At 52.0% G+C, this 22,055-nt stretch overlaps 1 protein-coding gene across 3 annotated transcripts; it reads left to right on the top strand.

Annotated features, from left to right (window-relative positions):
- The first annotated feature begins 307 nt into the window (after window positions 1–307).
- On the top strand, window positions 308–20,468 carry SLC27A4 (solute carrier family 27 member 4). 3 transcript variants are annotated; one of them, XM_003407696.3, is made up of 13 exons: window positions 308–401; window positions 1,723–1,889; window positions 3,381–3,775; window positions 5,673–5,831; window positions 9,837–9,906; window positions 10,005–10,096; window positions 14,080–14,189; window positions 14,473–14,682; window positions 14,837–14,963; window positions 15,684–15,821; window positions 16,061–16,225; window positions 16,311–16,457; window positions 19,584–20,468. In XM_003407696.3, the coding sequence occupies exons 2-13, from the start codon at window positions 1,729–1,731 to the stop codon at window positions 19,739–19,741; spliced, it is 1,932 nt and encodes a 643-aa protein (XP_003407744.1). In that variant the 5' UTR covers window positions 308–401; window positions 1,723–1,728; the 3' UTR covers window positions 19,742–20,468. The 3 variants fall into 3 exon arrangements, with proteins under 3 accessions (XP_003407744.1, XP_064147441.1, XP_023400641.1); XM_023544873.2 differs by lacking the exon at window positions 308–401 and having other exon boundaries at window positions 499–1,889; XM_064291371.1 differs by lacking the exons at window positions 308–401; window positions 14,837–14,963; window positions 16,311–16,457; window positions 19,584–20,468 and having other exon boundaries at window positions 493–1,889; window positions 16,061–16,202.
- Window positions 20,469–22,055: the final 1,587 nt, after the last annotated feature.

Genomic DNA, 22,055 nt, shown 5'->3' with positions numbered 1-22,055 from the left:
CTACAACTCCCAGAGTGCCGCACGGCGGCACCGCCCAAGGCTGACCTGCACGCCTGGACGACCGAAGCCAGGCGGCTTCGGGCGGCGCTGGGGCTTCGCTGCGCGACCGGCTTTGCGCGCGCCGGCTGCGGGGAAGGCGCGGGAGGCTGTGCTACCTGTCCGCGTAGCCGGTTTGGGTTGCGGGAGGCGGCCGGGGGAGGAGCGTGGCGGGCGGGCGGGCGGGGCCGGACGGCGGGCGGGGCTGTCCGGGGGGCCGGGCCATGCAGGGCTCCGAGGCGACGAAGCTCTGCGAGACCCTGCTCTGAGCGCACAGGGGCGGCTGATGCCCTGCGCGCTCCCTACGCCGCTGCAGCAGCCGGGCCGCATCTGGACGGGGCACCGAGCGGTGGGGCTGACGCCGGGTAAGCACAGGCCGGGTCGGCAAGTCCCTGGGCAGGGGAACGTGCCTGGCCCAATCGGCGAGGCCAGCCTTGGGTGGGGGGCGAGCCCTGCTCCTCTGTCTCCAGCCCGGCGCTTTGTTACCCGGGTTATCTAGGGCGGAGGGTGTCCGCATGACCCAGGCCGGAGGCCCTCCCGTTTTTGACCCATCTCCCGGCTGTCCTGGGTGGGTTCCTGCCCTCTGCCCTGGCGGGCCCTGGGAGGCCAAAGGTCCGAGGACCCTGGAGACCCAGACATTGGGGTTTGGGCCGCTGGTTCGGTCCCCCGGCTTTTGGCTTTTCGCGGGGAGTAGAGGGATCGATTTGTAAGGGCTCTCTCTGTTCTGGACCATGTCTTCATCCTGGCTGGCGCAGACATTCTCAGGCTACTTCAGACTTTCATCCCCTCCCCAGGAATAGGAGAACCCAAGGGAAAACTGAGTCCCATCTTGCTGCTCCCTTGAGCAAGTCCGCAGAGCGTCAGGAATAGAGCCGTAGAGTCCTTATCTCAGCCCAACCCTTGCGGCATAGTCAGCAGTTTCCATTCCCTTAAGTCCCAGACTCAAATATTCGGCTGAGCTACTGGTTAAGTGTGTAGGGTTGTGTTCAAGGCCCTGTTCCTCAGTCTCAATCACCTTTTCCCTGGGCGATCAATCACCTTTCCCCCTGGGCGGTCACCTCTCAGGCACCTCAAGGCTCTGTCTGTTTGTTCTGCTGCCCTCTATCGGCCAGCAGAGGCAAGGCACTCCTTGTGCCTATGGGCGGGACTGAGCGGCATCCCCTTCCCCTTTGAATGCTGTGGTTTGGCCATCCACAGAACCTCCCTAGGTCTCCGAGTGGGGAATTGAGCTGGGGACACTTAATTAGGTCTCTAGCCACCTTTACCTTGATAGGTATCCTGAGTGCCAGGAGAGTGGACTGCCCTGTTCTGGCTGGAAGGGCCTCAGAGAGTGAGCCTCGCTACATCATGGTACAGAGAGGGAGGCTAAGGCCCAAAGTGGAAAAGGGTCTTGCCCAAGGTCACTCGGAGAGTGGCAGGCAGAGATGGCACTAGGAAACTAGAACCCAGCCAGCCACCTGCCTCTCACCCTTGAAACTCCCCACCTCAAGTCTCATGCCTGTAGCCTGCCCCTTCCAGCCAGCCATGGGAGCCAAGTCTGGGAAAGGACTCCTGTCCTCAGCCACCCCACTCAGTGTGGCTAGGGCTCATCCCTTTAGGGTAACAGTAGTCTGGCTGCCTGGGCCAGGAAGTGGGGTACTCAAGGAACACAGAAGTTTTTGTGTGCTGACCACCCTGTGCCCACAGGCCACGATGCTGCTTGGGGCATCTCTGTTAGGGGTACTGCTGTTCTCTCAGCTGGTGCTGAAACTGCCTTGGACCCAGGTGGGATTCTCCCTGCTGCTCCTTTACCTGGGGTCTGGTGGCTGGCGCTTCATCCGGATTTTTTTCAAGACCATCAGACGCGACATCTTGTGAGTACCTGGTCTAGCCCTTCCTGGGATCTCCCATGCCATGTTGGGCTTCTAATCCCCCAAATGTCCCCATGGCCTCTGTCAGCACAGGACACCTGAACCCCAGAGGAGTAAGCTTTGCAGTACCTAGAACCTTCATCTCCAAGGTCAAAGTCTCCTTCTGGGGAATTGCCCTAACTAGAGTTCCCAACGACTCGTGAGAGGATGAAGAGATTTCCTGTGGGAAATGCCCTGCCCTCAGTTTGGCATGAGTCTGAGTGGGCACAGGGGCACTGACAATCCTGTGCAGAGCCCTGAGTCAGATGTCTGGGAGAACCTGCTACCAAAAGAAAGCCAGTCGTGGTCCACAGGGGCATCCTGTACCAGAAACGCCTGCTCCCACCTCCTCTGTGCCGGGCACCTGGCTGGGCTCTGGGGCCCAGAGAGGAACAAGGCAGGTCCACTCCTGGGCCAAGTTCAGACTGGTCAGGGAGATAAGAAGGAGATAGTAAACCGCTAAATTGTTCGCATCATGCAGGCAGAAACTGGTGGTCTTGCCCACCACTATGTACCAGATCTAGCACTGTCCCACGCTAGGCAGCTCAGCATTTGTCAATCTGAATTGATTACAGAACACAGCATCAAGTGACCACAGCAAGAAGGGTCATCAAAGCTGTGGGAGTGTGGTAGAGCAAGGAGAGATGGCTTTAGGCCAGGGGCCTAGGGAATCAGAGTGTCCCCTGGAGGAAAAGTAACTATACTTGGGCTGTGCCTTGAAGGTGGTGGGAGGAGGGTATTCCAACTAGAGGGAACAGCATCAGCAAAGGCACAGAGTTTGGAGAGCTGAGGGAGTTCCAGGGGGGCTAGAAGGCAGTGGTGGGGTGGGGTGGACAGGAAAGACAGATGTTGCCAAATGATTCCAGAAACATTTGCTGAGCATCTACTCTGTTGTGCCCAGCATAAAGCAGGGCACAGGAGACAAGGTGGTGACAAGACAGAGCCCAGTTGGCAAATTCATCCTTTATTTACCATGGCGATGAGAGGTGGCAGGCAGGTACATTACAGGGGCTGTGAGAGGCCCCAAATGAGGAGTTCGGACTTGAACTCTGGATTCTGAGGAGGCTGAAAGGCTTCTGACAGAGAAGTAGGCTCAGAGCACAGCCTAGGGGGTAGGAGTTGAACTCTGGAGGCAGAGAGGTCTGGTATTCAAATACCAACTTGGCCACATCTCACTTGTGAGGCTCTGGGCCAGCCACTGCACCATCTGAGCCTCAGTTCCTTTATCTATACAGGGGAGAGAGTAACTTCACTAGGCCCTTAGCATGATTATGAGACATCGTTAAGATCATGCACGTGGCAGGGCTTATTCAGTGTCTTGCACCTAGTCAGTGCTCAGAAAGGGGAATGTTATAAGTGATCTGACAGATGAGGCTCAGACTGGGGGGGCTGAAACCTGGGCTGGGGTGTCAAGACCCTGCACCAGGCAGATACAGCTCCCTTGCTCTCATACAGTGGCGGCCTGGTGCTCCTGAAGGTGAAGGCAAAGGTGCGGAGGTACCTGCGGGAGAAGCGGACGGTGCCCATTTTGTTTGCCTCTACGGTACAGCGCCACCCTGACAAGACAGCCCTGATTTTCGAGGGCACAGACGCCCGCTGGACCTTCCGCCAGCTGGATGACTACTCGAGCAGCGTGTCCAACTTCCTGCAGGCCCAGGGCCTGGCCTCGGGTAATGTGGCTGCCCTATTCATGGAGAACCGCAACGAGTTCGTGGGCCTGTGGCTGGGCATGGCCAAGCTGGGTGTGGAGGCAGCACTCATCAACACTAACCTCCGGCGGGATGCCCTGCGCCACTGCTTGACCACCTCCCGGGCACGGGCCCTCATCTTTGGCAGCGAGATGGCCCCAGGTAAGCCCCAGCAGGGTGAGTAAGTAGATGGGGCATAGGTAGGGAGTCCCTCAGGACCTTATACAGGCCACAGCTCCCCTCTGAGGAAGCCATCATGGCTCAGTGGTTAAGGGCATGAGCCTTGAAGTCAGACCAGCCGGACTCTGCCCCTTGTAAGCTGGAGCTCCTAAATTCTCTGAGCCTCAGTTTCCTCAGCTTTTGCACCTACCCTCTACCATTTTCAAGGAGATACTTTACCTGAAGCTCTAATATAGATATCATGGTAAATGTTCTTGTGACTAATTAGGCCTCGCTTGCCTCATCTATAAAATGGGAGTATGAATCCATTCCCCACACTCCTCACAGAGCGTGTGCTTTATTTGCTGCCGCGTTGAGCACTGACAGGATGCTAAGCCGGGTGCTCTCTGGGCTGCAGCTTTGATCTTTACAGAGACTTAGTGCTATAGGGATTATCAGCTGGGCTTTACAGGTGAGGAGACAGGTTCAGTGGGATTTGAGGAACTCACCTGAGGTCACATAGCAGTGGCACTTGGATTTGATCTTTTGTAAAAAAAAATGTTTTACTGTGTTTTCAGTGAAAGTTTACACAGCAGATTAGATTCCCATTCAACAATTTCTACACGATTTGTTCATTGACACTGGTTATATTCTCCACAAATACGTGAACATTCTCATTATTTCTGTTCCGATTGTTCTATTTCTAGTAATCTAGTTTCCCTGGTCCCTTACCTCCTCTCTCATCTGTATTTTAAAGTAACTTTTGACCATTTAGTCTTATATAGATGATTTTTTAAAAAGGCACAGTGCCCACAGGTGATATTCTTTATTTTGTGAGCCAATGTATTATTTAGCTAAAAGGTGACCTCGGGATAGTTTTGGCTCAAGGATTAGCATGTATTTCAGAGCAATAGTCTCAGGAATCCTCTGGTCTCAACTGGTCCAGTAAATCTGGATTTTTTAAATAATTTGAGGTGCCATCCCACATTTTTGGATTTGATCTTGGGTGTGGCCACAGTGTCTGTGTTTTTTCTCCCACACTGCCATGGTTGTGGGGTAATGGAGAGGGAAGGTTATTAAGATGCTGAAAGGAGAGAAGGAAAGATACCTTAAGGAGAGGTTTGGACGATTCAAGTGGAAGCCAGAGGAAGTGAATTCGAACAGGCCAGGACTGCCTATACCCAGCGCAGATGAATATCTGAATGTCTGTAGTGCACAGGGGAGCCTGAGAGAAGCTTCTCGCTCTCTGAAGGGACTGGAGGGCCCCTAGCTTTTGACCCCCAATACTCCTTCCAACCAAACCCCATGGCGTAGTGTGGCAGTGGTTAAGAACTCAAACTTTGATGTGAGGTAGTGCTGACTTTGAATCCTAGGCCCAGCACACACTAGCTGTGAGCGAGTCCCTTCCATTCTCAGAGCCTCAGTTTCCTTGTCTGTAAAATGAGCTGTTACTGGTATCTACTTCCTAGGGTTGTGTCAGCAGGAGAACGCATGTAAAGAGCCACTGGTGTAGTTAGCCAGCAGCTAATGGGAGAATCAAAAAAAATCAAACCTGTTGCCTTTGAGTCGATTCCAACTCATAGTGACTGTATAGGACAGAGTAGAACTGCCTCATAGAGTTTCCAAGGAGCACCTGGTGGATTCGAACTGCTGACCTTTTGGTTAGCAGTCATAGCTCTTAACCATTACCCGCAGGGTTTCCAGCAACTGGGAGATGTTGCTTCAGTCAGCATCTTCCTTTGTTATGGGGTCCTAGGTGCTTTATCCATCTCTGGAAGTGGCCTCCTATGCCCCAACTCAGTCATTCTCCCCTGACAACATCCCTACCCTGACATGAACACAGGTCCTAGGAACATAGGGCTTCCTGGCCTGCCTGCTGACCTGCCCTCTCTTCCTACAGCTATCTGTGAGATCCACGCCAGCCTGGACCCCTCAGTGAGCCTCTTCTGCTCCGGCCCCTGGAAGCCCAGCGAGGTGCCTGCTGGTACAAAGCACCTGGACCCCTTGCTGGAAGATGCCCCTAAGCACCTGCCCAGTGCCCCTGACAAAGGCTTCACAGGTAGGCCCCCCATCCTCAGCCAGGGATTCTAAGATAAGCCAAGGGCAGAGCACTGACCCTGAGGCCAGAAGGCCTAGGTTCTGCAAACATGACATATGACCTGGAGCAAGTTATTTCCCCTTCCAGAGCCTTTTTTCCCATCTGGAAAATGGGGACAGTAATCCTGAGATACTCCAGGGTTACCGCGAGGGTTAGATGAGCTGATGTGTGTGCAGGTGCCCAGCATGGTGCCAAGTTCACAGGAGCTCACAAAATCCAATTTTTTTGTTTGTTGAAAAAGCCTTCATTGATGTCTGATGCACACAGGATCTGTGAATACTGGGAACCTGTGTTTGTTTGAATTTTGCCTGGGGTTGGGGGCAAAGGGCAATTCTTCAAGTTCCTATTCAGCACAAGACACTGTTGGCTCTCCAGCTGTGATCTGCTCTGTGCATGGGGCTTCCTTTTTCCTCCCCCTCCTCCTGTCTTCCTCCACACTCCAGCCTCCTGGTCCTTGGGCACCTCTCACACACCTTCCTTGTGTAACCTCACAGCTTGGGCTTTCCAACCAGAGCTGAGATCAGATCCCAGCCTCTACTGCTTCCTTTGTGTTACCCCAGGCACCTGATCTGCCCTTCTGAGCCTCATGTCTCACAGCCATAAACTGAGGATAGTAACAGAACCTACTTTATAGGGTGGCTTTGAGGATTGAAAACAACCCAGTGGGTGAAGTCCTGAAGCTAGGGTGTAGCAGGAAGTGCTCAGTAATAGGCCACTGTTGTCATTATTATTTAACCTCCATCCTATGCATGCGTGTCTTGTCTCCTTGGTGCTTTTTTTTTTTAATTGTGAAAATACATATAACAACAACGTACACCATCTCAACAATTTCTACTTGTACAATTCAGTGGGGTTGAATGCATTTTTTAAGTTGTGCAACCATTCTCTTTATCCCTTTCCCAACCATTTCCAGCACCATTAACATCAACTCACTGCCCCTCAGCAAAAGCTCCTCCTCCTCCTTCCCTCCTACTCTTAGTTGTTGTTGTCAGGTGCCATTGAGCTGATTTTGACTCACAGTGACCCCACGCAACAGAGTAATACTGTCTCATAGGGTTTCCTAGGCTGTAATCTTTACAGAGGAGCCCTGGTGGCGCAGTGGTTAAAGCGCTCACTGGAAGGTCAGCGATTTGAACCCCCCAGCCCCTCCACAGGGGAAAGCTGTGACAGTCTACTACAGTAAGAATGTCAGCCTTGGAAACCCTATGAGGCAGTTTTCCTCTGTCCTGTAGGGTCGCTATGACTCGATGGCATAAGTTTGGTTTTTTTTAACCTTTACGGGAGCAGATCACCAGATCTTTCTCTCGGGGAACGTCCGAGTAGGTTTGAACTGCCAACCTTTTGGTTAGCAGCTGAGTGCTTAATGGTTGTGGCACCAGGGCTCCTTCCATCCTTAGTGACCACTAACAATTTTGGTTTCTATATATTTGCAAGGAGCCCTGGTGGCACAGTGGTTAAGCACTCATCTGCTAACCAAAAGATTGGCAGTTTGAACCTATCAGCCGCTTCACAAGAGAAAGATGTGACAGTCTGCTTCCGTAAAGACTTACAGCCTTGGCAAGTTCATGGTAGCTCCACAGACACATCCAAACTCTGAGGGGCCACATTGCTGGGCCGAGGGCTGTGGGGACCGCAGTCTTGGGGAAATCTAGCTCAATTGGCATAACAGTTTATAAAGAAAATGTTCTACATTTTACTTTGGTGAGAAGTGTCTGGGGTCTTAAAAGCCTGTGAGCAGCCATCTAGGATACTCCACTGGTCTTGCCCCTTTGGGAGCAAGGAAGAGTGAAGAAAACTAAAGATATAAGGGAAAGATTAGTCCAGAGGACTAATGGACCACATCTACCATGGCCTCCACCAGACTGAGTCTATTATGACTAGATGGTGTCTGGCTACCACCACTGACTGCTCTGACAGGGATCATAATAGAGGGCCCTGGACAGAGCTAGAGAAAAATGTAGAACACAATTCTACTCCAAAAGAAAGACCAGACTTGCTTGCCCGACAGAGACTGGAGAAACCCTGAGAGTATGGCCCCCAGACACCCTTTCAGCTCAGTAATGAGGTCACTCCTGAGGTTCGCCCTCAACCAAAGATTGAGCAGGCCCATGGAACAAAACAAGACTAAAGGGGCGCACCAGCCCTGGGGCAGGGACTGGAAGGCAGGAGGGAATAGGAAAGCTGGTAATAGGGAACCCAGGGTTGAGAAGGGAGAGTGTTGCCATGTCATGGGGTTGTTAACCAGTGTCAGAATAATGTGTGTACTAACTGATGAGAAACTAGTTTGTTCTGTAAACCTTCATCTAAAGTACAATTTAAAAAATAAAAAAAGATTTACAGCGTTGGAAACCCTATGGGGCAATTCTACCCTGTCCTGTAGGGTTGCTTGAGTCGGAATGAACTTGACAGCAAGGGGCTTATGTATATTTGATACTTCATGTAAATGAGATCACACAGTACTTGTCCTTTGGCAAATGACATTTTGTGCAGTGTGATGTTTTCAGGGTTCAGCCGTGCTGTGGCATGCATCAGGACTTCATTTCTCGTTATGGCTAAGTAGTATCTTTGGTGATTTTGTAAGCTACTGGAGGGCAGGGGCTCTGGCTGATTCACCTGGGTGCCCCCATGGGACCCAGCCTAGGGCTGGCATACACAGGCATTCAAAGAGCATGGGATAGTTGTTACATAAAGTGGAGTCATCCCTCAGAGCTCCTGACCTCCAGGAACCTCCTTTCTGTTGGGCTGAGCCTTGTGCAGAAGCTTCTATTAGTTTCCTGGGGCAGCTGTAACTGCATGGCTTAAAACAACAGACACTTACTCTCCCTTAGTTTTGGAGGCTAGAAGTCTGAAATCAAGGTGTCAGCAGGGCCATGTCCCCTCTGAAGGCTCGAGGGGAGGATCCTTCCTTCTTCTAGCTTCTGGTGGTTGCTGGCAGTCCTTGGCGTTCCTCAGCTGTGGCAGCATGACCCTAATCTCTGCTTCCTTTACACGGCTTTGTTCCTTCTCTGTGTCTGTGTCCAAGTTTCTGATTTCTTCTAAGGACTCCAGGAGTCCTGGTGACCCCATGGTTAAGTACTTGGCTGCTAACTGAAAAGTCCAAAGTTCGAACCCACCAGCCACTCTGCGGGAGAAAGACGTGGCAGCCTGCTTCTGTAAAAATTGTCACTTTGGAAACCCTATGGGGCAGATTACTCTGTCCTATGAGTCGCAATCAACTAGATGGCAATGGATAAAGACAGCAGTCATTGGAGTAGAGCCCACCCTAATACTGTGACCTCCTCTTAACTTGATTTATATCTGTAAAGACCTATTTCCAAATAAGGTCACGTTTGCAGGTTCCAGGTGGGCATGAGTTTTGGTGGACACTAGTACAAACTGATTTGTGGCAGTCCTATTCAGGGTGGAAGGGTGGGATAAATAAATGGTCAGTGGTACAGCGCCCAGTCTCTTCCTCTATCTGAACTCCCCACTACTTGTAGCTCTAAGACTTGGCACAGGCATCACCTCTTTCCAGAAGCTCACCCTGCTGCCTCCTCCCCTCCCTCAAGCCTGGGTCAAGTGCCTCCACTGTGTTTTGATAGGTCCTGTGCTTCTCACCTTCATCCCAGCACTTTGTGCTCAGGATTGGCATTGCCTGTGTACTCATCTGACTGTTCCACTCAGCTGTGACTTCCTTGAGGGCAGGGACTGTGCCCATCTTAGTCACTGATGTCTCTCCTGGGCCTGGCGCAGACGGAGGGCCCAGAAAACACTTGCTAAGTGGATAGAGGCAGGCGTTAAGAGCAGAGAGCAGTGTCTGGGGTCATCAGAGTAGCTTCCTGGAAGAGGTGTGATGGGAGCAAGTATTGAAGGACACAAGCACGCGTCCATCTGTTGATCTGACTCTGTGCCCAGCCCTGTGCCAGGTCCAGTGGGGAGGCTATGCTGCTCCCTCTCATAGCTGCTCGTGTCTCTCTTTTCTGTCAGATAAACTCTTCTATATCTACACATCAGGCACCACTGGGCTGCCCAAAGCCGCCATCATAGTGCATAGCAGGTAAGGGGCAGGGGCCTGGGGTGGGGAGGCAGGCCTTTGAACCCCTCCTCCTGCCTTTGCAGAGGCCCGCTGAGCCCTTCCGCCCTCTCTCCTCCCAGGTATTACCGCATGGCTGCCTTGGTGTACTACGGATTCCGCATGCGGCCAGATGACATTGTCTACGACTGCCTCCCCCTCTACCATTCAGCAGGTAATCCTGGCCCAGTCCCCCTCAGCCTCCAGCACCCCCCAAGTCCTCAGGAGCCCCACCCCATACTGTCAGCATGTTTTAGTGGAAACACCTGAGCTTAGAGTCATATCTGGGTTCAGATCCAGACATTGCCATTGACTCCACCTCATCTCCTCATCTATTAAATGAGGGCAGCCTCATGGTGTGTGTGGCAATGTCCCACAGGGAGCCTGGGTGGGTCTGATAGTTTAGTTCTGTAAAAATGGTGTGAGGGGAGGTGTCTGACCTCCTCCAAAGCCACAAGGGGGAAGGAGAACCAAGATAACAGCCCAAGGCTAATTCCTATGAGGTGGAGGTTAGATACACCTCCTCTCTCTGCCATCTCTACCAATTCTGACACCAATTGTCCCTCCCACAGCACTCTCTGCTGGGTTCGATAATTCGTTACAATGGTCACGCAGAACTCACAGGCCATGCTAACAGTTATGGGGTTTGTTGGGGAAGTAACAATTATAGTTCAGGCTCAAGAATACTCAGAATACAGTCCTTCCATCAGGATAGCCTCTCCCTGGCCCTCAGTCTCTGCCCAGAGACGCTCAGCTTTCTCTCTCCATGGGCCGGGAAGCCCACTGTGTCATCTCCTCCTGCCGGGTCTTTCCTGCTGGTCTCACCTTCCTTGGTGGTGGTGGGCTCCTCCTCTCTGTTCTGGATTTGGCTCTTTTAGGGCAAAACCTACCAGTCTCCTTGCTGGGCCACAATTATCTTATTTGCACAGCCCCACCCAATCACCCAGGTGGGAGTCACAAGACCATGAGTGGAAAGGCACTGCAGGCCATTCCCTAGCTTTTCTAGCCATGGTTCTTCCATATTTGGAGGATAACTTCCCCGTTCCAATCATTTTACCATCCCCAGTTGTTAACAAGAAGTCCTTCAATAGGGCAAAGAATCCTCAGGGTGAGGTTACTCAACTGCCAGCCAGTCAGGTCTGCTGCAGGGTCTTTCTGATTTGATCAGGCTCTCCAGCAGTTCATCTTGTCTGATTCACTCTTTCTGGCCTCTGATAAGATTTAACCTAGAGGATTATTCCCTTTCTATGAGCCTCACGAGGTATCAGCATAAACAAAACCTTTAAGGGACTTTCGGATCAGCCACTGTACTCCAGTTCAGCAGTGCCTCCCCTTAGTCCACTCTTTCAGTTACAGCTTCTACAGTTAGTTTTTACAATCACAGTTAACCCTTCTAACAATCAGTACTCACAGCTGAATCATATAATCCTATCAGCATTTTCTCCTACCCTCTCTTCCCCAGACTCATCAGGAAGAGGAATCTATTCAGCGGGGATCCTTCCTTGTCCCCCTCATTTAACGTAAGCATACTCACGAAAGAGTGTGTAAGCCAGCCACTTCATGCCTTAGTCTCCCCACCCACCTTGTAGATAACCAGTGCTTAAATTGCCCGTCCTTATCGAACCGATACTCTAAGGAGACAAGCATGTTCTTTGGTCTTGAAGAATCTGTTCCTCTTGGGACTTTGAGCATCTGCATCCACAAGCAAGGTCCAGTCCAGAGCAAGTTGGTGTAGCAGTTTACTCCAGCTCAGTGTGTCAAACATCTTTCTCCTCACTTGGTTGGGTTCTGGTCAGCTCATCCCTAGCCATCCAAGCTAGGTCACAATGGGTAGCAGCCTCAGGCCCAAGAGTTCACACACACCTCCCAGCACTTCAGACAGCCCCTCATTTACTCTCATCCCTAGCCCCTGCCTTGGGCTAGGTCACTGGGTCCCACCTGTAAACTTAGGCATCCACATGCAACTCCTTTTACCTCTGACCGGCCAGCTCTCCCTCCCACTCTCATCCCTAGCCCCCATGGGCTGGGTCAGTGGCTGCCAAGGGAACATTCCAGATTCAGTCTCTTCATTGTTGTACTTCCCCCACTTCTACACATTGAGTGGACCCAGGTGGTCACCATAAGCGAGCAGACCAAGCTGCCTACTCACTGGCTTCCTTTAACTTCCAGTCCTCGAAGGGGGTTCCTTCCAATGGGCACTGACTTTTCCTGCCTGGATGCATCCAACAGTGAACCCACCTGCTCAAAATTCAAAAAGCAAAACAGCCACTTTTTTCCTGTAAGTTCTTCCTTCAAATGCAAATCTTCCATTCTCTCAGCAGTTCTGGGTGGTTCTGCAAGTCTTTTCAAATGTTTAATCTGGGTAAGCTCAAGTTTTCGACCTAAACCCCTACACTGTACATAGGGCTACTGCATTCAGACAGCCCGTGTTTCTTTGGGCAAATCCTAGTTCCCCGTTAACATCCAATCAAGTATTGGCTGGAGGCAGAGTTACATGTTCTGTGTAGTCTATAAAACCCAGTATTCATTTCTACCATACATTTGGAAACCTTGGTGGTGTAGTGTTTAAGTGCTACAGCTGCTAACCAAAGGGTCCGCAGTTCAAATTTGTTTTATAACACTAGGTAGGGGAAGCAGTGAACATCCGTACATTCAGATAAAGGCATAATCCTAAACACATAACCCTTTTAAAAAATTGCAGTTTAGTCTTCTCTACAACTTAGCCATTTTCCCATTCATAAGCATGTGTCCTTGGGCCTCTGGCTGGGTGGAACCAGGAGACCCTGGTCCCCTATTAGTCATCCTCCTTATCTGGCCTGGCTCTTGCCCCAGACCACTACAGGTAAACAACCAAAGCAGCCATGTGAGAATCAAAAGTTCCACTTCCCAAGCCCCTTCGTTCTTTCTCTGACAAAGTTCCATGCTTTCATGAGTCTGGAGCCATTGCAAAGAATGCCGCTTCTGACGCCAACTATAAAAATGGTGTGAGGGAGGTGTCTGACAGTCTCCAAACCCACAAGGGGGAAGGAGAACCAGGATCAATAGCCCAAGGCTGATTCCTATGAGGTGAAGGTCAGACACGCCTCCTCTCTCTGCCATTTCTACCAATTCTGACACCAATTGTCCCTCTCACGGCACTCTCTGCTGGGTTCAATAATTCATTGCAATGGCCACACAGAACTCACAGGCCATACTCACAATTATGGGGTCTATTAGGGAAGTAACAGTTACAATTTAGGCTCGAGAACATTCAGAATACAGTTCTTCCATCAGGATAGCCTCTCCCCAGCTGTGCTCACAGGCATACTTCTCGCTGGCCCTCAGTCCCTGCCCAGAGGTGCTCAATTTTCTCTCCATGGGCCGGGAAACCCACTGTGCCATCTCTGGCTGCTGGGTCTCTGCTGCTAGGTCTCTCCTGCTGATTTCTCCTCCCTTGGTGGTGGTGAGCTCCTCCTCTCTGTTCTGGATTTGGTTCTCTTTTAAGGCAAAACTGACTAATCCCCTTGGTAGGCCACAATTATCTTATTTGCACAGCCCCACCCAGTCACCTGTGTAGGCATCACAAGACCATGGCTGGAAAAGTAATTAACCGCACCGCAAGTTTGTTCCACAGATGTGCACAGCGTTGCTACTTGTTTCAGGGGCTTGGGAGGAGATAGAGATTGGATAAATATAGTTCCTGCCCTCAAGATGCTTGGAATCAGGTGTGTGAGTTTGGGGCAGGATGAATAGTGGGAACCTACCTCTTATACAAGAAATGGCATGGGTAGTATGGAAGAGGGCGAGCATCAGGAGCTCAGCACACAGGAAGAGCCCAGTGATGGGGGCCCTGGAGGATGCTCACCCAAGCCAGGCAGATGTGAGGTCAGTCTTCCTGACTGAATGGCCGTGTTATGGGCATGGGAGCAGGAGCTTGGGACCATCCAGAGACCCTGGAAGACAATCTGAGGAGTGTACCCTTGATCTGATGGCACTGGGGAGCCATGTAAAGTGTCTGAGCAGGGGAGAGGTATGATCAGTTTGCATAGGAGAAACAGGATAAAAAGGGGAGAGACCAGAGGAAAGGGTCTGTTAGGAGTCTGGTCTGGGCAAGAGAAGGCTCTGGAGGGAAGGGGCTCCCATCTCCCTGACCTCTGGGGTCCACCTCTCTGTCTTCAGGAAACATTGTGGGAATGGGACAGTGCTTGCTCCATGGCCTGACAGTGGTGATTCGGAAGAAGTTCTCAGCCTCCCGGTTCTGGGATGATTGTATCAAGTACAACTGTACAGTGAGTGAGAAGGAAAGGGGATGAGCTGTCCTTGTCCCCTCCTACCCTCCCACTAACCCCACTGGGGGATGCCTGTCTTACAGCTGAGGTGGCCACTCATTCAGATGGGGTTATTCAGGGCACTCAGGGCATTTGCCTTGTTCAGATGAGGAGACTGAGGCCCCAAGAGGGAAAGCTAGCCCCTGGGGGAGAAGGACTAGTCGGGGTAGGTGGTTTGGGGATTGGGAGGTGGCTAAGTGAGAGCAACCTTAGGGGCCTGGAATCACGCCAAGACCACCCCCAGATTGTGCAGTACATCGGCGAGCTGTGCCGCTACCTCCTCAACCAGCCACCCCGGGAGGTGGAAAACCAGCACCAGGTACGCATGGCGATAGGCAATGGCCTCCGGCAGTCCATCTGGACCGACTTTTCCAGCCGCTTCAACATCCCCCAGGTGGCCGAGTTCTACGGGGCCACTGAGTGCAACTGCAGCCTGGGCAACTTCGACAGCCAGGTGCGGCCCAGGTTGGGGCATGGGTGGGGCTGCTGTGGGGATGCTCCATGAAAGGCACTGGGCGAGCAGAGGCAAGGGCAGAGTTCCAGCGTGGGAGTGTGGGTGCCAGAGCGCTCCCCAACCTCGACCCAGGCCCAAGTCTTGGCCTTTGCAGGTGGGTGCCTGTGGCTTCAACAGCCGTATTCTGTCCTTCGTGTACCCCATCCGGCTGGTACGTGTCAATGAGGACACCATGGAGCTGATCCGGGGGCCCGATGGCATCTGCATTCCCTGCCAGCCAGGTCTGCCTCGGGCTGGAGTTGGGGGCCTGAGGGGAAGAAGTTGGCCTAGGAGGGAGGTGGAACAGATGTGGGTGGGTAGGGAGCCCTGCTCTGGCCAGTGGCCACCAGTCACCTCTTCTCTTAGTGCTACAAGTCATTCATTTTTCATCCATCCAGTCATTCATTCACCACCCCATTCATCTACCAGTCCATTCATTTATTTTCATGTTGGCTTGAGAGGACTTGGGCCACCTAGAATGATCCTGGCTCAGACACTTAGCTCTGGGATGTGGGCATGTTATCAGCCTCTCTGTGCCTGGGCTTCCTCATCTGCAACGGGAGATGATGCAGCACCCACTTCATCAGGTTGACCTGAGAATTCAGCATGATAAAGAGTATAACATAAAGCTCTTAGGGCAGAGCCAGGCACAGAGGAGGGCTCAGTAAGTGCTGGCTTTTGGTTAGGCCGTCCATGTAGAGTTGACCACACGTTTGTTTCCTTGCTCATCTTTCCATCCACTCAGTGAACAAACATTGCTGAGGGTCTGTGTGTGTCAGACATGCCAAAGCAAGTGCCCTGCCCTCAGGGAGCTCCTCGGCTAGGGGAGAAATAGGCCATTTCCATGGGGAGCAGTGTAAATAGAAGTCAGATCAGGGCACAGAGTGACTGGGGTGGAGGGAGCAGATGGAAGAGGGCACCTGGGATGCTTCCAAATCTGACTCTGCCTTCCTGGTCCACAGGTGAGCCAGGCCAGCTGGTGGGCCGCATCATCCAGAAAGACCCCCTGCGCCGCTTCGATGGCTACCTCAACCAGGGCGCCAACAACAAGAAGATTGCCAACGATGTCTTCAAGAAGGGGGACCAGGCCTACCTCTCTGGTGGGTGGGCCCCTCTCACCAGCACTTCACAGCCCCCTTCTTTCCTTAGCAGCCCCTTCCTGGGGGAAGGAGGAATGAGAGGACCTTCCCTATCTTCAGAGAACATCTCCCAAGGACTCCCCCAGGTCCAGCCCTTATGGTAAAACAAATTGTTTAGATCAGTGAGGACAGCCTGGTTTAGGCCCCTGGGTCCAGAGCCAGGGCAGGCCCAAGCCCTGCCTCACACAACTGCTCCTTAGGCGATGTGTTGGTGATGGATGAGCTGGGCTACCTGTACTTCCGAGACCGCACGGGGGACACATTTCGCTGGAAGGGAGAGAACGTGTCCACCACTGAGGTGGAAGGCACTCTCAGCCGCCTTCTGGACATGGCCGACGTGGCAGTGTATGGCGTTGAGGTGCCAGGTGCGTGTGGGGAGGTGGGGGGCACATGTGGAGAGGCATCACCAGGGCACCACCAGCCACTCACTGTCCACCTTACTGCCTCCAGGAACTGAGGGCCGGGCTGGAATGGCTGCTGTGGCCAGCCCTGCTAGCAGCTGTGACCTGGAGCACTTTGCAAAGGTTCTGGAAAAGGAGCTGCCCCTGTATGCCCGCCCCATCTTCCTGCGCTTCCTGCATGAGCTACACAAGACAGGTCTGTCCCTAGCCCCACTCAGCTCTCAGGTTCCAGACCTAGGTCCCTTCCTGTTTCCTTCTGGAGAGGTCTGGGTGGCTGTCATTTGACTTTTCACCCATAGCCTTGTCGGAGAGTTGATAAACTGACCTCTCAGTGTACGGGTGAGCAACCTGAGCTTCCAGAGAAAGCAGGGACAAATATTTATTGAGTGCCTACTATGTGCCAGGCACTGTGCTAGGCCTTGGGGATACAGGTAACAAATTCAAGCAGGACCTTTGCTTACTTGGAGCATCTAGGGCAGCGAGGGAGGCAGCCATAGGGCAAGGAGTTCCAAAGATGATGAAAGGAATACAGAAGATTGGGCTGTCAGAAAAGTGAATGACAGGGGTTTGGCCTGCTGCTGGGATGACTGAGAGGCTCCCATGAGGGGGTGACATTTAAGCTGAGACTTGAGTGAAAAGGAGGATTTTATGGAAGTGAGAAGCATTCCCAGCTGTGGAAACAGCAAGTGTGAAGTCCCCAAGGCAGGAAGGAGCTTGGGTGCTGGAGGAATGAAAGGCTGGAGCAGAGAGAGAGGCAGGTAGTGGAGTGAGGTGGGCTAGAAAGGCCAGCAGGGGCCAGAACTCGGGGCCTTGTGGGCAGGAATGAGTGTTCAGACTACCCCAGGGGCAGTAGGGAACTACAGAAGTGTTTGAATAGGGTAGTAACCTGCTGAGATTTGTGTTCTGCAAAGCTTTCTGGTTGCTGTGTGGAGAGTGGGATAGGACTGTAGGCGGGGAGATGAGTGAGGGGGCTGCCACAATTGCCCAGGTGAGAGATGAGCAGTGTGCCTACTGTCACCCAGCAGAGCAGTTCCATCTTTCTGCCTGTTGGTCTACTGACCGCTCAGGAGTTCTTTGGTTGGCAGGAAGCACTGAAGCAAAGACCTTCCCCTGCCCTCCTCAGCCCTGTGCCATCCCTTCCTTGGCCCCCCACCACCGCCAATGCTCAGTCTCTCCCTGGCTGCTCACCCTTGGGCCACACCCACCTGGTTGCCTCCCATGTGGTCATTATGCCAACTCCTGCCCCTTGATGGAAGGCCTGCTGCCATGACTGATCTGGCCCCATGCCTCTGGGAACAACTGAAATAGAGGGGAGGGTCTTGGGCTTCATTGTAGCACTGGATGGGGACACTGGTACTGAACTCCTGACCAACAATGCAAGCTCCCTGAGGATTGGACAGCAACTGACTTCTCTGTCCAGGGAATCTATGAGGCCTAGGGTTTAAGATAGGCCTGGCTGTAGAACAAACCTCCCCAAAACTTACTTATAGCTCAGAACAACCACTTTATTTGCTCATGATCCTGCGGGTCAACAATTTTTGGGCTAAGTTCAACTAAGCAGTTCTTCTTTTGGTCTCTCCTGGGGTCAGTCAGAAAACTGCAGTCATGTGGTGACTCAGCTGGGGCTGGGTGGTCTAAGATGGCCTCACCTACTTGTCTGGCCTCAGCCAATTGATTTGACCATGCTGTCCGATGGAACTTTTCATGGTGATAGAAATGTTCTGTACCTGCACTGTCTAACATGGTAGCTACTGCTACCCCTGGGTGGCTATCGAGCACTTGAAGTGTAGCCAGTGTGACAGAGGAACTGAATTTTAAGTTTTGTTTAATTCTAGCTAATTTAAATTTAAATTAATTTGAATTTAAAACTGCCAAGTGACTCACTGCTGCTTCTCCCACCCCCTCCAGAGTTTTTCTGTGAAAGCTTCATGTCTATGTTATGTCTACCATATGGCCAATGGCTACCACACTGGCCAGCACAGGTCTAGGGAACCTCAGCTGCAATGACTCATCTCTGCTTCGTGTGACTTCTCATCTTCAGAAGGCTAGACTCTTCTCCAGGCACCCCCAAGAGGGCAGGGTAGAGGCTTCAAAGCCCTTTGAGGCCTAGATTTACTCAGAACTCCCACAATATTATTTCTGCCACATTCTGTTGATCAAAGTAAATCATAAGGCCAGTTCAGATTCAGATGGGGGCTGAGAAAGACTCCAGCTCTTGCCAGAAGAAACAACAAAGTCACATTGCAGAGAAGTGTGTGTGCAGGGATGGGATTTTTTTTTTTTTTTTTGGCAATCTCTCACACCAGAATTCAAATCCCAGCTCCCCCACTTAGTAGCTGTGTGGCTTTGGCCCAGAGATGTGCTTCTCTGACCATCAGTCTTGTCTGTACAGGAGGGCTAATACCACTGACTAAAAGATACATAATTTAATACTATTGAGAAAGAAAAAATGTTGCTAATTAAACCATTTAAGAGATGTTTAAAAAATGTTAAACATAAAAACGTGTATTTTAGAATCCCTAAAATACAGCTGAGCGCCAGCCTCTCGAGGGCTTGATGTAGAGATTAGACGACATCACGCCTGTGTAACAGAAGTGCTCACATAGAGGGAGCCATCACAGTCACAAGACCTGAGTTCTGCTCCCTGCTCAGGGCAAGCGGTTTCCATTCTTCAGGTCTCAGTTTCCCCATCTGCAAAGTGGGGGGAGGTGCTGCAGCCCCCCTTTCCAGGGCTACTCTTAGAAGCACTACATAATGTAATGGATGGAACGCCCTTTTTTTTTTTCTGGTGAAAATATACATAGCAGAACATACGCCAATTCATCAAATTCTGCATGTCCAGCCCAGTCACATTGATTATATTCTTCAAGTTGTGCAGCCATTCTCACTGTCTTTTTCCAGATTATTTTATCACCATTCAGATAAACTCGCTGCCGCCTAAGCTTCTCTCCTAACCTTTTGAGCTGTTGTCAATTTGATCCCATATACACAGTTTCTTTAAAGAGCACCATGCTCAAGGCAGACATCTTTTACTTATTAAGCTGAACTATTGTTTAGTTCAATTACAGATTACTTTGGCAATAGTTTCAATTTAAGATTAAAGATTGTCTCAGGGTAACAGTCTCAAACCATACTCGAGTGGAACAGTCTTTATAAACTGTAAAGGGTCATGCCCCGCTCCTCCCTTACTTCCCCTTTTTCTGCTTTCTCTCCAACCCTTTTTCCCTCTGACGCCTTGATACTGATGAATAGGTTCTTGGAAATTTGGGCCCCTGCCCTATACCATCTGATTTTCTTGCCCTTGTCTCCCCTACTCCCCCAGGGACCTACAAGTTCCAGAAGGCAGAGCTGCGGAAGGAGGGCTTTGACCCAGCCATTGTGAAAGAACCACTTTTCTATCTGGACAGCCGGAAGGGCAGCTACGTCCCACTGGACCAAGAAGCCTACACCCGCATCCAGGCAGGCGAACAGAAGCTGTGATTTGCCCCCGCATCCCTCTGAGGGCCAGTGGATGATGGATCCAGAGCCCCAGCTCCCACCCTAGAGGGGTCCTGGGTGATGCCTGACTGAAGCAAACAGGGCCCAGCACCTCCACCCCGAGGTGCTGACCCCCTCCCCCAAAAACTGCCAGGTGACTCACTGCCACCTTCCGCACCCCTGCTAGAGGTTTTCTGTGAAAGCCTCATGTCCATATTATGTCTTCGAGGCCAGGAGGGCCTCTGGTCCCCCAGCTGAGACTGACCAGGCTCCCTCAGGATGATGTCTTGGGTCAGGGCAGGGAGAGGTGGAGGGGTCTCAAGTTCTTCCCAGAGAGCAGGCACTCATAAGTGGGACCAGGGCAGAAGCCCTCAGACTCAGGAAGCCAGCAGAGTAGGCACGGGCAGCAGTGGTCCAGCTGATCAGGTGGCCAAAGGGGCCCAAGTGTCACTCAGCCCTGCCCATGTCTCCAGGAGAGTAGGAGGAGGACCCGGCATGGCCCTAGCTGCCCCTTTTGTGGTGGGAGACCTGGACAGAGCACCCCTTCTCTCCTCCCCCTCATCCTCATCTCCCTGGGTCACTGCCTGGCTGTCCCTCAGGCAAGGCTATTCTGTCTTGTGGGTGTGTCCATGTCACCCTCTCCATCTCAGTCCCAGCCTGGCTCTGAGAGGAGGAGAAGGAATGGAATGGGGGGCTCAGGGGCCAATAAACTCTGCCTTGACTCCCCCTAGCCTGTGTGCACGCCACCTAAGCTTACACCAACCCCTGAGTCCCCCAGCCCATCCGCAGCCTGGTCAAGGTTCTACTCGGGCTGTACCTTCTGACCCATTCACTCACTCATCCATTCATTCACTTAGACCCTAGGAATCTGGTATGTAAGATGCTACAGTCCTTGCCCTCAATCTGGTGTCTCCAACAGGGCAGTTCCCTCCTGAGTCTGGCAAGGTGATGAACAGTGTGAGCCTGAAAATCCAAAACCACCTCTGTTGCTTATAAGTTTGTGGCCTTGAGCAAGTGACTCAGCCTCCTTATCTGTGAAATGGAAGACATCAGTTAAGAGGATTCATATAGCAGCTAAAGTTATGATGAAGGCACTGTTCAGAGTCTTTGAAGGAAAAACCCTAACTTAGGGCTGGGTCACATCTCCAAACCATTGCTCATCCTTTGCCCTCTATCTGGGCTACAATTGCCCAAATGCTTAGGGGCTGGAGAGGCTGGCCCAGGGGGCTGTGAGAGCCAGAGCAGGGCTGCCTAACCCAGCCCATGCAGAATCCGGGAAAGTTCCTGGAGCAGAGTCTTAACAGAACCACACTGTCAGCAGTGCCAATCTAGAGGCAGCTGTCTTCTAGGTGCTGTCATGGAGTCGCCCAGCTGGGAAATTCATGGCTCAATGGGAAACGGGCCCACCCAACCCAGGACAGAGGTTAACATGTGCCCCCACTATGTGCTGGGTGCTTTAGCTTCACTCTTTAACCGTTAACACAAGTCTGCAAGGTGGATTTTATAAATGGGCTTTTCAAGGGAAGAACCAGAACTTTGAGATTCTGAATCACTTGGCCCAGATCACACAGCAAGTACTGGGGCTGGAATGGAAGCCCCAGCCTGGATCCAGGAGCCCTCACCCCTCCCATTGCACCCTGCCTCCTGGGAGCAGAGGCAACAGGAAAAGCTTTCTGTGCATTCTGATTCTGCTGGCCACGCCCTAGGCCAGCAGGCAGCTCAGGTGGCAGGTGTACAGGCAGAGAAATCTGGAGTGCCTCCTAGGGAAAGTGACCTTTGAAAGACAGAGAAGTCTGGTGCCTCTCTAGGGGGAAAGGGGGAGCAGAGCTGAAGTGGGACCCTTGAGAGATGCTGAGAGGAGTTAGGGAGAAGGCATGCATGGCTGCATGCAGTGCCCTAATGTGGCCAGCAGAGGGTGCGCAGGACTTGGAGAATCCAGTCTGGCCAGTGAGCTGAGCCAAGGGTTGAAGAAGGGGCTGCAAACCCACTCCCTCACCCTCAAGCAGGCACCCAATCCAGAGGGCTCCATGGTGGACCTTTGAAGGCCTTTGCTTGGGCTTCCAAGGGGCTGGACTTGGCTGACAGTATGACTTTCTGTCTTTAATCCTCAGAGTCGGAATTGACTCAATGGGTTTTTTGGGCCTTTTTTTTAGTGAGCTCTCCACAATGGGAAGAAGCCTCCCCTGTGGTGGCGGGGGGGCTGCTATTCCTTCTGAAGGTTGCACACAGCCACCAAAAGGCAGTATGGAACAGTGGTTAAGAGCTCCAGCTCTGGAGCCAGACAGGCCTACATTCAAATCCCAGACCTACCATTTGT

Source organism: Loxodonta africana, chromosome 9 (genome assembly GCF_030014295.1).
Source record: "Loxodonta africana isolate mLoxAfr1 chromosome 9, mLoxAfr1.hap2, whole genome shotgun sequence".
NCBI lineage: Eukaryota > Metazoa > Chordata > Mammalia > Proboscidea > Elephantidae > Loxodonta > Loxodonta africana.
Note: the sequence above shows the minus strand (reverse complement) of the source record. Positions and strands in the feature narration are given on the sequence as shown.